At 43.5% G+C, this 11,239-nt stretch overlaps 1 protein-coding gene across 1 annotated transcript; it reads left to right on the top strand.

The window, feature by feature from the left end:
• The first annotated feature begins 111 nt into the window (after window positions 1-111).
• On the top strand, window positions 112-10,385 carry CSUI_010108 (rnb family domain-containing protein). The gene is made up of 12 exons (XM_068070213.1): window positions 112-186; window positions 974-1,173; window positions 1,644-1,686; window positions 2,185-2,293; window positions 3,245-3,397; window positions 4,072-4,465; window positions 5,089-5,246; window positions 6,284-6,389; window positions 6,999-7,259; window positions 8,248-8,431; window positions 9,040-9,178; window positions 10,082-10,385. Exons 2-12 carry the CDS (start codon window positions 1,045-1,047, stop codon window positions 10,137-10,139), a joined length of 1,734 nt encoding a protein of 577 aa, XP_067917811.1. The 5' UTR covers window positions 112-186; window positions 974-1,044; the 3' UTR covers window positions 10,140-10,385.
• Window positions 10,386-11,239: the final 854 nt, after the last annotated feature.

The raw sequence follows: 11,239 nt of genomic DNA, 5'->3' as shown, positions 1-11,239 counted from the left end.
TCTGTGTCTTGATCAAAACAAGAAACCTCCTTGAAGTCATTGCTTTCTTCCTTCTCTTTATATTGAGTGCATGCATGCATGCATGCGCCCTTTGCCTATCATATGTGCACTAGGGTCACTGGACGGAGATTCTAGGAGATTTTGGGACAGCTGAAGCAGAGGCCAATCTTATCCTTCGAGAACAAGGTAGCGACAAGGGGAGAGATTTTCTTCTTTCTTTCATCTTATTCCGGCATCTTCTCATATCTAAAGTTCATCTGGAGGCTTGACTTGCTCCTCTCCTCCTTTTTGCTTCTTCTTAATCATGCTGTCTCCTTATCATTTGCCTCCCTCTTGAGAGCGAAGAGATTCCAAGTAGTGTCCGTGGAGTTATCGTGATAGAGACTGTGTCTCTGGAAGTATTTGCGAAAGAGCCCAGTTCAGATCAAGATAGTTTTAAGGTTGGGTATCTAGAGGGAATGAATATAGAATGAATCTTCTCCAGTGAGATGTAATAGTCGTTACCTATCTATCTTTATATAGACAGATAGATAGATATAGAGGTTTCGGGAGGACACGAGCAAGAAGGCAAGCTATTGTGTCAAACATTGATCCTTCTTTCTCTCTTAGGTGGTATCCAAGCGATCTAAGGTTCCTCTTTCTCTTCTCATTTCTTCTTTATGTTCTACCCTTGCCCTGCTTCAATACTGTCGGTGTATGAACAAGAGTTCGATGAGACCAGAGTTCCGGTGTATGTACATCTCTACATGTATCTGTCTATCTCTCGATGTATATATATCATGTATGTATAGCTGAGGAGATACATAACCTCTGTATGGATGATAGCAGGGGTCAGTCTCACGATTTATTTCACGGTGATTTGCTGTATGCGAGCTTAGATGGAAAAATGTTCTTTTTGCAAAGGAAAGCCTTCTTTTCTTTCTCCATTCATGCAGGTGGAGTATGCTCTTCTTTTCTTTCTTTCTGTCTCCAGGTGTAGTTACACGCGACTTTTCGCTTGCATCGTTGAGGTGTCTTCCCCCCCGTGGATGGACAATCGATGATATGCCGATAGAAGAGAAGGCGCAGCGACTAGATCTGAGGCATATTTGTGTCTGTTCTGTCGATCCACCTGGATGTAAAGATATCGACGACGCCCTCAGCTTAGAGGTCTTAGAGGATGGCAATTATCGGGTAAGAAAGGAATGAAAAGAAAAGAAAGAGAGAGAGAAAGAAAGACGATAGCCACGAGAGGTCACAGCTTCATTCAGCTCTCTTTATTTACTCCAGATGGACTTTTTCATGCTACAGACAAGGGGGGTGAGTGTACAGTAGTAGCGCGGGCGGAGAAGCGGGCGAGCTGAATCTAGGCCACCTCGTACACATCTATACATGGCTCTTCTATATACATATACATATGTCTATGTGTGTCTTGTCTAAGGCGCGAATCTCTACCTGGGACACTCAGCCTTTCATCTATACGTTTCTATATCTTCCTAACATAGATCTCTACGCCGAGACTTCAATGTATATACATCTCTGTATTTATCTCATAACATACATGTATCTATGTGTAGGAGGTCTTCCGTCAGCATTCTTTGCCTTGAAACACATGTCGACTTCCTTCTCGATATTTTCTTCTTCTTCTTTTTCCTTGTCTTCAGGTCGGGGTTCATATTGCTGATGTGACGTACTTCCTTAAAGAGGGTACGAGACTGAAACTGAAGGAAGAATGAGGGGGACACCCTAAATCGATCTATCTTCAATCTCTCTATCTCGAATCTCTCTATTTCTTTATCTTATATGAAATCTGGATTGCTTCTGTTCTCTTCACTAGGTTTTTGCATTGACATAGCTTTCGATATCTACCTATGTACATTTGTATTCTTTCCACGCGGCACACCTCCCATGCGTTTATGTCTACCTACTTCATAAGCGATAGTAACGACGGGATCTATCTATCGTCTCCTCTCTCTCTTCAGAACACTCACTATTTGCATAGTCATAAGCATCAGTGTCTTTGTATAGTAGGGCCCAGCCCCCAGATGTTCTCTTTTTCATCTCCACCCATATTTCTCTTCTTACAGATTCTCGGTGAAGACTCATCTTCTAGTCAGGTGTATATACAGAGAAAGACTGCTTTCTGCATGCATTCGTGCATGCGTCTTCTGGTTTCTCGGTGTGTTCTCTTTTTGATCTTTGAAGGGACCCCGTTGGACGATGAAGCCTCTGAGAGATGTACGACTGTCTATCTTGTTGAGAGAAGGACAGATATGTTACCTGCCCTACTCACCACGGATCTCTGCTCTCTTGTGTAAGTCTCAGTCAGCTTCTATCCTATCTTGGACGCACTGAAGCAACTCGAGAAAGAAAGAAAGAAAGGAAGAAGGAAGGTCAAACACCTAGCGTGGTGTTCTCAAACACACAAAAGACTACGTAGCCAGATGCTTAGCGACCTAGCTAACCAGCTCGCTAGCTGGCTGTCGATCGTATGTCTCATATGCATAGTGATACGCAGATACATATAGAGACATATGCATGTATATGAGTAGAGTCGTTTTGTTCGTCTATATGTATCATTTCTACTCGATTCTCTTCTTGCTCCGTGGGGTGGTGGCACGTATCTTTCTTTAGATAAGAGAAGAAAGAATGAGAAACTAAACAGAGAAGAGGAGAAGGGTAGGGTAGATAAAAAGGTTTGGACTGTCTTTTCTGAATGCATGGAGAACATCAGCTTTGAGCTGTGAAAGAGAGAGATCGCGTCAAGTCGTAGAAGGAAATCACCGTCGTTTGCTTTGATACGGTTAGCTTCTCTTTTCTCCCTTGCTAGCCTTCTCTTCTTCGAAAGCTTCTATTTCATTCACCTAGGTAGCTATGTACACTAAAATAAGAGACATTAAAGGGTTTCTTCGCAGAGTGTGAGAGCAGCATGAGGCAGATACATGGATCTATCTATCTATCTACCTATCTTTAACATATCTATCTACGTGTAATATGTCTATCTTCAGTCTATCTCTTCTTGCTTTCCTTCCCTGCTCCCTTTGTTCCTCGCGAAGATCTGGAGTGCGTGTGTGTGTCTCTCTTTCTTCCTGTCTCGTCTCTCTTAACATTTAACTCCTTTAGACACGAAGGAAGAGATCTAGTTTCCTTTTTCTCTTTCTATTGTTCGTGTCTCCTTCGAGAATCACATAGTAGAGAGAGCGTTTTTGTAATTACGTCGTTCTTCTTCTTTTTCTTTTCAACTCTCTCTTCCGTCTCTCTCTAGGGGAGGTCAAGATCGTCTGGCCTTCTCCGTTCTATGGGTCATGACGCCTAAAGGAGAGATTTTGTCTTCTTCTTTCCACAAATCCTTCATTCATTCAAGAGCTGCCTTGACATATGCAGAAGCTCAGAATATGATAGATGACCCCAGTGATAGGTGAGAAGGAGAAAGGAGCCAAAAGACCTCCAGACGGGGAGGGGAGACGCACCAACAAGAATCCACAACGAAACGACGCTAGGACAAAAGACCACCATACCTATCAGCTTCTCCTCCCCTCTCTCTTCTTATTTCTTTCCTCAATATCTCAAGTTCTATCTATCTATCGAGCTTCAGTCCATCTCTTTTTAATCTATCTATCTTTAATCTACCTATCTCTCTCTCTCTCTCTCTTTATCTAGAAGTGAAGGAGTTTTCTAGGATTGTCTCAAGGCTTCGGCAGTGTGTATGTGGCTCGTGCCTGTTTCTTATCTCTTCGGCTTCTCTCTCTGTCTCTCTCTATATATGCGCATGTCTTGGTCTTTACATATCCGTATGTATACTTAGTGCATATGTGTCTCAGTTCCTATATATTAGGTTATGCGTTTAGACAGAGTAATTGCTGTCTACATGCAGCAAGCACAGGTGTCTACATCTGCCTCGGGATATCCACCTTCCCGCCGACAAAGAGGCTCCCCCCCTTCTATCCTTTCATCCATCTATATACATAGACATACACATCTACATATGTATATATCTCGGGGTCCACGTAGACGTTTCCACATACGCATATATATATATATATGTATGGACTTGTTTGCGGTAGTATCTGTCTGTTAACTTTCCCTTAATAGGTCTGAGCTATCTGAGAATCTGCGGCGTCTGCTGTCTCTCTCCAAAGTCATTCGTGAGAAGCGCATGCAAGCAGGTGCTCTTCAGCTAGCTTCTCCAGACGTCCAGATTATACGTGAAACTATTACAGAGGAGAACGACAACGGGAGCGAGAGGAAAAAGAAGAAGAAAGAGAAGGAGAGCGGGGATGTTGTAAAGACAGAAGAAAAGGAAGGAGATGAAGATGAAGAAGGCATGCTCGCGGTAGGGAAGCGAAAGTATAACATGAAGAAGAAGAAGAGAGGAGAAGAAGAAGAAAGAGAAGACCAGATGAAGGAATGCCATGCAGATGAAGTCACAGAAGAAGCATCTGGAGGAGACATTGCCCTATATCAAGCTCGTGATACAAACAGAATGGTATGAAGAAGGACGATAAGAAATAATTGAGAAAACATAGGAAAGAATCTTGTCTCTTCACATCAATTTCGCGAGAGAGAATATCTCATTCGAAGCTTCTGCTTCTGGTAGAATTGCTTTTCTTTCGTCTGGGCTAGTAGGCCTAGTTAGGTGTCTTTCTTCAAAAAGCGGCCTCTTCACTTATCTTGGATCTTCAGCCATAAACATTCCTCTTTTCACAAATACACCACCATCATTCCTGCCTACTCTCTATCTATCTATCTATCTACATCTTGCTCCTTCTGAGAGAGGAAGTATATCATGCACCTTCTTCTTTCTTCACATGCTTCATGCTTGTTAATATTTCGTCTTTCCTTCTCTCTCTTTCCTTCTTTTTTCCTGTAGACTTTAGCCTTTAACTTCTTCTCGTCATTCACCCTACCCCGGTTCATACCTCACACTCTCTCTCCTTCTCTTCCTCTCTCTTATACATGTACATGCATGTGCATATGCACATATATGTATATACACATATATATCTACCTGTGTATGTGTATGAATTCTCTCATGTGTCTTTGTCTGGGTTTCTCGAGTCCCCATACGTTTCTGTAGTTTGTGTATGAGGCCTTGACTCTCCCTCGTAGGTAGAGGATTTCATGCTCTTGGCGAATACAACTGTAGCGGAGAAGATCGTCAATTACTTCCCTACAGCTAGCTTGTTACGTCGACACCCTGAGCCAAAGGAAAGGCAATTAAAAGCCCTGAAAGATCTCCTACAGTCACGTGGAATTTCACACTTCGAGTAAGTTCAGACGGACTCTTCGCGGAAAGAAAGGACGATAAGAGAAATGACGATAGGGACAATTGCATGCATGCAGAGTATAAGAAGAACACTATACATCGACTGTCGCTCTTACGGTCTTATAGAGAGATACATGATTAGATATAGGTATATGAGTATCGATAGAGATATATGAATAGAGAGATAGATGGCTAGCTAGATACCTGTGTATACAACGTGTTTACGAGGAGTATGTATATGCATGTAGATCGATTGCGTTTATGATGTATCTGTATCTTCTTGTCTTTCTTTTCTTCGTCCGATCATCCGACCCCCTATGGTGAGACTTAGAGTGAAGACGTCTGACGATAGGGAAGATAAGAAGAAGGTCATCTTCTATCAGTGTATGAAATTCTTTTCTTATCACCCCTACTTCTTTTCCTTGTATCTTTCTTTCTTTCTTTCTTTTTAAACCAGCTCTCCTTTTCCTCTCACTTCTTCTTCTTCTTTTCTTCTTCTTGTCTCGTGACGGGTCGTTGAATGGTAGACTGTCTATCGGTAGTCTGTGAGTTTTCACATGTAGCATGTTCTCTCTCTGTCCATGGATATGTCTAACGCTCTTCCACCATCTGGAATATCCCTTACAGAAAGCATCTTGAAAGAGATCTTGTTTCATAGATCCCCGATACGGAGAGCTCTCGATGTTTCTCTTACTGAAGTGTCTTCGGTATTCTATCTCTCTCCTTTAGACTTTCCTCTCTCTCGCAAACACCTTGCTTGTAGTGATATAGAGGGAGGGCATATCTTCTTCTTATTTCAGGTAGGTAGACTGTAAAGCTGAGAAGGTTCAGTACTACTACTATTACTCTCCGTCGAGAGGTAGAAGCCATGCGTCTATCTTGCATGGAGAGATCTATAGAGCCTTTGAAAGATGTCAAACCTTCTCTCTGTCTTCTTTCTTCATCTATCTTCAACCTGTCTATCTATGTTGTCAGTCTATATATCTATCTTTAATGTATCTATCTATTCTTGTGGCTTCTTCTATCTTCTTTTCGCAGTTTTTCTTCTTCCAAGACGTTAGGTGCTTCTCTCAACTACGTCGCTCAAACTGCACCTGATCTAGATTTTCTTGTTCGTATACTCACGACAAGGTGCATGAACCAGGTATCTCCCCCCTCTCTTTCTTTCTTTCTTTCTCACGCTTTCTTTCTTTCTTTCTCACTCTTTCCGTCTTTCTTTCTTTCCTATCATTCAAGCACAATGCATATTGGCGCTCTGGGGAGGAGTTCTCTCGTTCAAGGCGGTCGGAATAAGAGAGGTCAATAGATCACCCTCTCTGCACCTACCTAAATATGCCTCCATCTATCTCTCTTTAGCATATCTGTCTTTCATCTACCCATCTGACCTTGTCTATCTATCTATCCTTAATCTATCTTTAATTTGTCTATCTTTAATCTATCTCGTGTATGAATCTATGGAGATACTGAAGGCGTGTTCGAGCGCGAGATGCTTGATTCTGGACGTATTGGAGCAGGATAGACTATGAGAAGTAAGAGCTGAAAGAAGTATGTTTTCCTATATGACTAACGTTCAAGGCCATCTATCTACCTATCTATCTCTCCATCTCTGTTAGCTTTCACACGCATGCATGCAAGCTTGCATCCATGTGTGCGTGCTTCATTTCCCTGTTTCTCCCTCTTTCTTTCTTTCTTTCTTTCTTGTTCTCTTCGATTCTTTCGGTGTCTTTTCTCTCTGTTCCTTCCTTCTTTTCAGGCTGTCTATTTCAGCTCGGCGGATATTCTCCCTAACTCTCAGTCTGAGAGACACTCGATTACGACCTCTCTTTCATCTTCTTCTTCTTCTCCAGACAAGCCAGAAGTTAGCCCATACTTTCATCACTATGGCCTGGCCGCTCCTATCTACACGCACTTCACATCTCCTATCAGAAGATATGCCGACGTGGTCGTCCACAGAATGCTTGCTGCGGCAATCGGGATTGAAGGTGTCCCTTCTCTATGTCGAAACAAGCAAAGAGTGAGCCCAGTCAGATCTCTTTCGCTCTTTAGATCATCCTCTTTATTCTAGCTGTGGCACAATGTATCACATATCTGTCTCTCTCTATCTGCCTATGCATGCGTATCTCTCTCTCTATAGACATATATCTATGTCCGTATATGTAGATATATGGGAGAGGGTTGAGTATGCAGGAGTTGTTCTGTAGGGTAGCAGATGTCGAGGTGTGGATGGAGATGATTGAAGAGAGTTGATATGACGGAGATCTTCAGACGGTGGAGATACACAGGAATGCTTCTGTCTGTTTAGGTACATATACTTACAAAGAGAGAAGGAGAAAGCTTCTTTCTTTCTCTCTCTATAAATCCAGTCAAGTCATTCTTGCATGCACATGGCTAGGGAGTGATTAAAGAGATACATTCCAGGAGATTGACTGTATTGATAAAGAAGTCCTTGGAAATTCACGCGTTGTCTACAGAACTTTCATATAGCTCTTCTCGGTAGTATCGATCGCTCGAAGGCTTGTAAAACACTCACTCTCTCCTTGGTGTGTATCTCCACCTTTCTTAGCCTTCTATTCTAAGCTCCACCCAGAGTAGACACCTGCCGACATACGTCCTTCTGCGTGCTTCTCCTCCTGTGTCGTCATCTTTTCTACGTCATTCTACGTCTCTGCACATTGTGCTCTCCTCCTCGGCGATAGTTGCATGCAGATACAGCCAAGCCTGATGATCTACACAAGCACATAAGTATGCGAACATCTACTGTGCGCATGCGAACACGTATCTCGACTCAACTCTATGTATGGATCTCTCTCTATATCTATTTATGTATACCTATCTACCTATCTATCTATATATAGATTCACTGATAGCCGCGTCTATTTACAATTTACATATGAACATCGATACGCATATGTGGCTGTGTGTCAGTTGTGTAGAGCGGGTAGTAAGAGCTTCATATGTGTGTGGTCGGGGGAGGTTGGCGTCTTTCAATGCTTTTCTTTCAGCTAACTCAGCAGTGCGAGCTTTTGAATGTGAAGCATCGAAATGCACAGATAGCTGGGAGGAATAGTGTTCAGTATCATGTCTATCTCTACTTCAAGCACAAAGGCTCTAGAGAGGCTGTAGGGACAGTCACCAAAGTTAAGAAGAACGGCGTTATGGTGTACATACACAAGTATGGCTTAGAAGGTAAGCTGGCGGCTGTTTCACAAGCCCTGTCGACAACATCTCAGTATTGAATGAAGGAACTTTAAAAAGCTCATCTATACACCCCCGTCAAAAGAAGATCCCTGAATAGAGCAGCAGCCTCTTAATCTCTATTTGCAGGTCAGTGAGAATGTGTTCAAGGAGGTCAATTCTTCTCGTAAGAGACGTTTTTATAGACCGTATGCATGCGATTGAACTTCGATTGAAAAGATGAGTACATAGAGTCTTTCCTATGAAAAGAACAGACGAAGTTGATCTTGCCATTCTTGTAAGTTTGAAGATAGCGGCTAGCCAGCAGAAGGATTCCATACCCACTAAGTTCTTTCCTATGAAAAAAAGAACAGAGGAGAAGGATGATCTTCTCACTCTAGGAGGTGGGTGGGGCTCAGCATAGCTAGCTAGCTAGCTAGCAAGTCGGTAGAATCTGATGGTTTCACATGATGAGGTGAATCCTCTTACTTCCCGATCTAGGAAGATCCATGAAGAAAGCTTTCGGTGTAGATAAAAAGTCTACATATGCACAAAGGTGTGAGAGTTTGTATGAAGTCCGGAAACAACCTTGAATGGATTCGCACTTCTTGGGTTCACAGGAATTGTCTTTTTGAAAGAACAAGAGTTCATCTTTGATGCGGAGAAACAAGCATTGAAGCATCGAGAGTCAGGAGATCTTCTAAAGATTTTCGATGCTCTCCTCGTCCGTATCGAGGCTGATCACTCCAACGATTTCAGGTGAGTCACTAGGCGTCGGTCATTCTGAATGGAAGATCATCGATGAACATGGGGAGAATCGATGTAGACGAAATGGCTAGACAGGGTGTCTTGGGGAGGGAAGATTCTTCCTCGTATCGTCGTCCAGATAAGAAGGAGATCTGGCGAGGTCAGGGGACTCTGGCAGGAGACCCTGAGTCATGGAACATTTGTATTGTATTCTCTAGAAGGTTTCAAGCCAAAAAAGCCTGGAGTTGTAGAGAAATAGCTAGATGCTGATAGGAACAAGCCAGTGTCAAAAGAAATCCTAGGTCTGTATCAGTGTATGGTCTTAGAGTAGCGTGTGCTATATATATATGCATGTAGGACATATACATATCTAGAGAGAGAGATGGTATGAAGGAAGGAGTCAACTAACCTCGATACAGCTCATCACAATGTAGCGGCGGTTGCGATTAGAGAGAGAAAGATCTAAAAGATCACCCGAATCAAGAAACACCGTGACAGTCTAAAAGCACCCTTTTCTTGAATCTTTTTCTGCTGCTGGGGGTGCACCAGTCTGGTTTATTGTGAGGGGAGAACTCGCTGAAAGTCCGACAACTCCCACAGTGAAGAGGTGGCTCTTTTCTTAGCTGGCTAGCTGTATGATGTCTACGGACATGACTGCGCCGAGGTACAAGAGACTAGTGTGTCATGGAAAGAAGACTGTATCGTAATTGCGGTAAAACAGTCAAGGAACTCTTTCGAACAGCTCAACTTAGCTCAGGGCGCCTACGTTAATGCAAAAAGACGTATGAACAGCCTTCTCCTGTAGGCTGTACAAAAAGAAAACTAGCCAGACATCTCTGTACTACCCCCCCCACGTGAAATGCATGCATGCCGCATCTTCCGTCTTGCACAACCTCTCCATATGTTTCTTTTCAGGCCTGAAGTCACCATGAAATACATCCGAAAGGCAACGGAACAAGATCGAGAGCGCTAGAACGGCTAAGCTGTTTTGTGAAATTCGCAGTGGAAGACCAGCTGATTGATCGGCGATCCATACACTCCTCGAGAGAGAGAAGCTGTTTTCTTGTGAGATTCGGCGAAAAGGCGTGCTTTTGGTCCGCAAACCGTTTATTGTAGACGGCTGTTTATTTGGATTTGTCATGATTTCTTGTGGGCGGTTAGAAAGAAGATCCAGCGAGTCACAAATCAAACCATCAGGGGCCGTGAAGTTTAGTAGGTCAAAGTTGTTCAGAGATTTAGGTCGGCGAGTCGCCGTTTGGTAAGCTCGGCGGACCACCAGGGGTTTGGTTCTTTTTTGCCGGCCTAGCAGATGTGACAGTGGATTCAGAGAAACTCGGGCAGTACTGCTGAGAAGGCTATTAGCGTATTCTGAAAGACGAGAAATGCTCCAGAGACACGGCCTTCACTATCGCTCAGCTCTCTCATTATAGGTAGCTTTACGCATGCAACGTTCACCATGAGCCTGCTAAGAAAGTATTGGATGTCTCACTCCGATGACTTCGGCGCTTCAAAGTCGGAAACGACTCCTACGTTACAGTTCTTGTAATGGGCCTCGAAACAGAAAGCAGAGAAACGTCCGGGCAGTCCTCGGATGCGCACTTGTCGTGGTTTGCTCACTGACCACGAGATTCAAACACAGGTCATCGCCACTATCCTATTCTCGGAAAAGCTGTGGAACACGCCTGACTTTCTTCAAGATCCCCCTTACTGACGCAGAAGCAAACGGCCCAGAGGTGTGTGATAGGCGGAGGGCACGTTACTGTTGTTCGGAGGCTCTTGAGTCTATCCACAGAGTTGATTGCAAAAGTCGGCAGGGAAAACAATTTATCACGGTCACCGAATGAGCCGAGGAGCCTCAGCAAATAGCCTCGTCCTTGCGGACATCACGCCTTTTTATAGCACATCTGGCGACATCCATCGACACGGGGAGGGGGGAGCCATTTTTGCCCGAAAGGGTGGTTTAGCTGAGTGTTTCGGTTCTTCCTTTCCCAGGCAAGACTTCTTTTGAGTACTTTCTTACTCCTGCAATCCGTTTTTAGGTGTCGTTGCGATCTATTCATACACCGTCAACCA

The sequence above is a fragment of the Cystoisospora suis genome (genome assembly GCF_002600585.1).
Source record: "Cystoisospora suis strain Wien I chromosome Unknown contig_6672, whole genome shotgun sequence".
In the NCBI taxonomy this organism is placed as follows: domain Eukaryota; phylum Apicomplexa; class Conoidasida; order Eucoccidiorida; family Sarcocystidae; genus Cystoisospora; species Cystoisospora suis.
This window is presented reverse-complemented; position numbering and strand designations above follow the sequence as displayed.

Coding starts and splice junctions, on each gene's coding strand:
- CSUI_010108 (XM_068070213.1), top strand. CDS start 1,045: ATGCCGATAGAAGAGAAGGCGCAGCGACTAGATCTGAGGCATATTTGT. Junction 3,398..4,071: donor ATAGATGACCCCAGTGATAG/GTGAGAAGGAGA, acceptor TTCCCTTAATAG/GTCTGAGCTATCTGAGAATC. Junction 7,260..8,247: donor TATGTCGAAACAAGCAAAGA/GTGAGCCCAGTC, acceptor CTTTTCTTTCAG/CTAACTCAGCAGTGCGAGCT.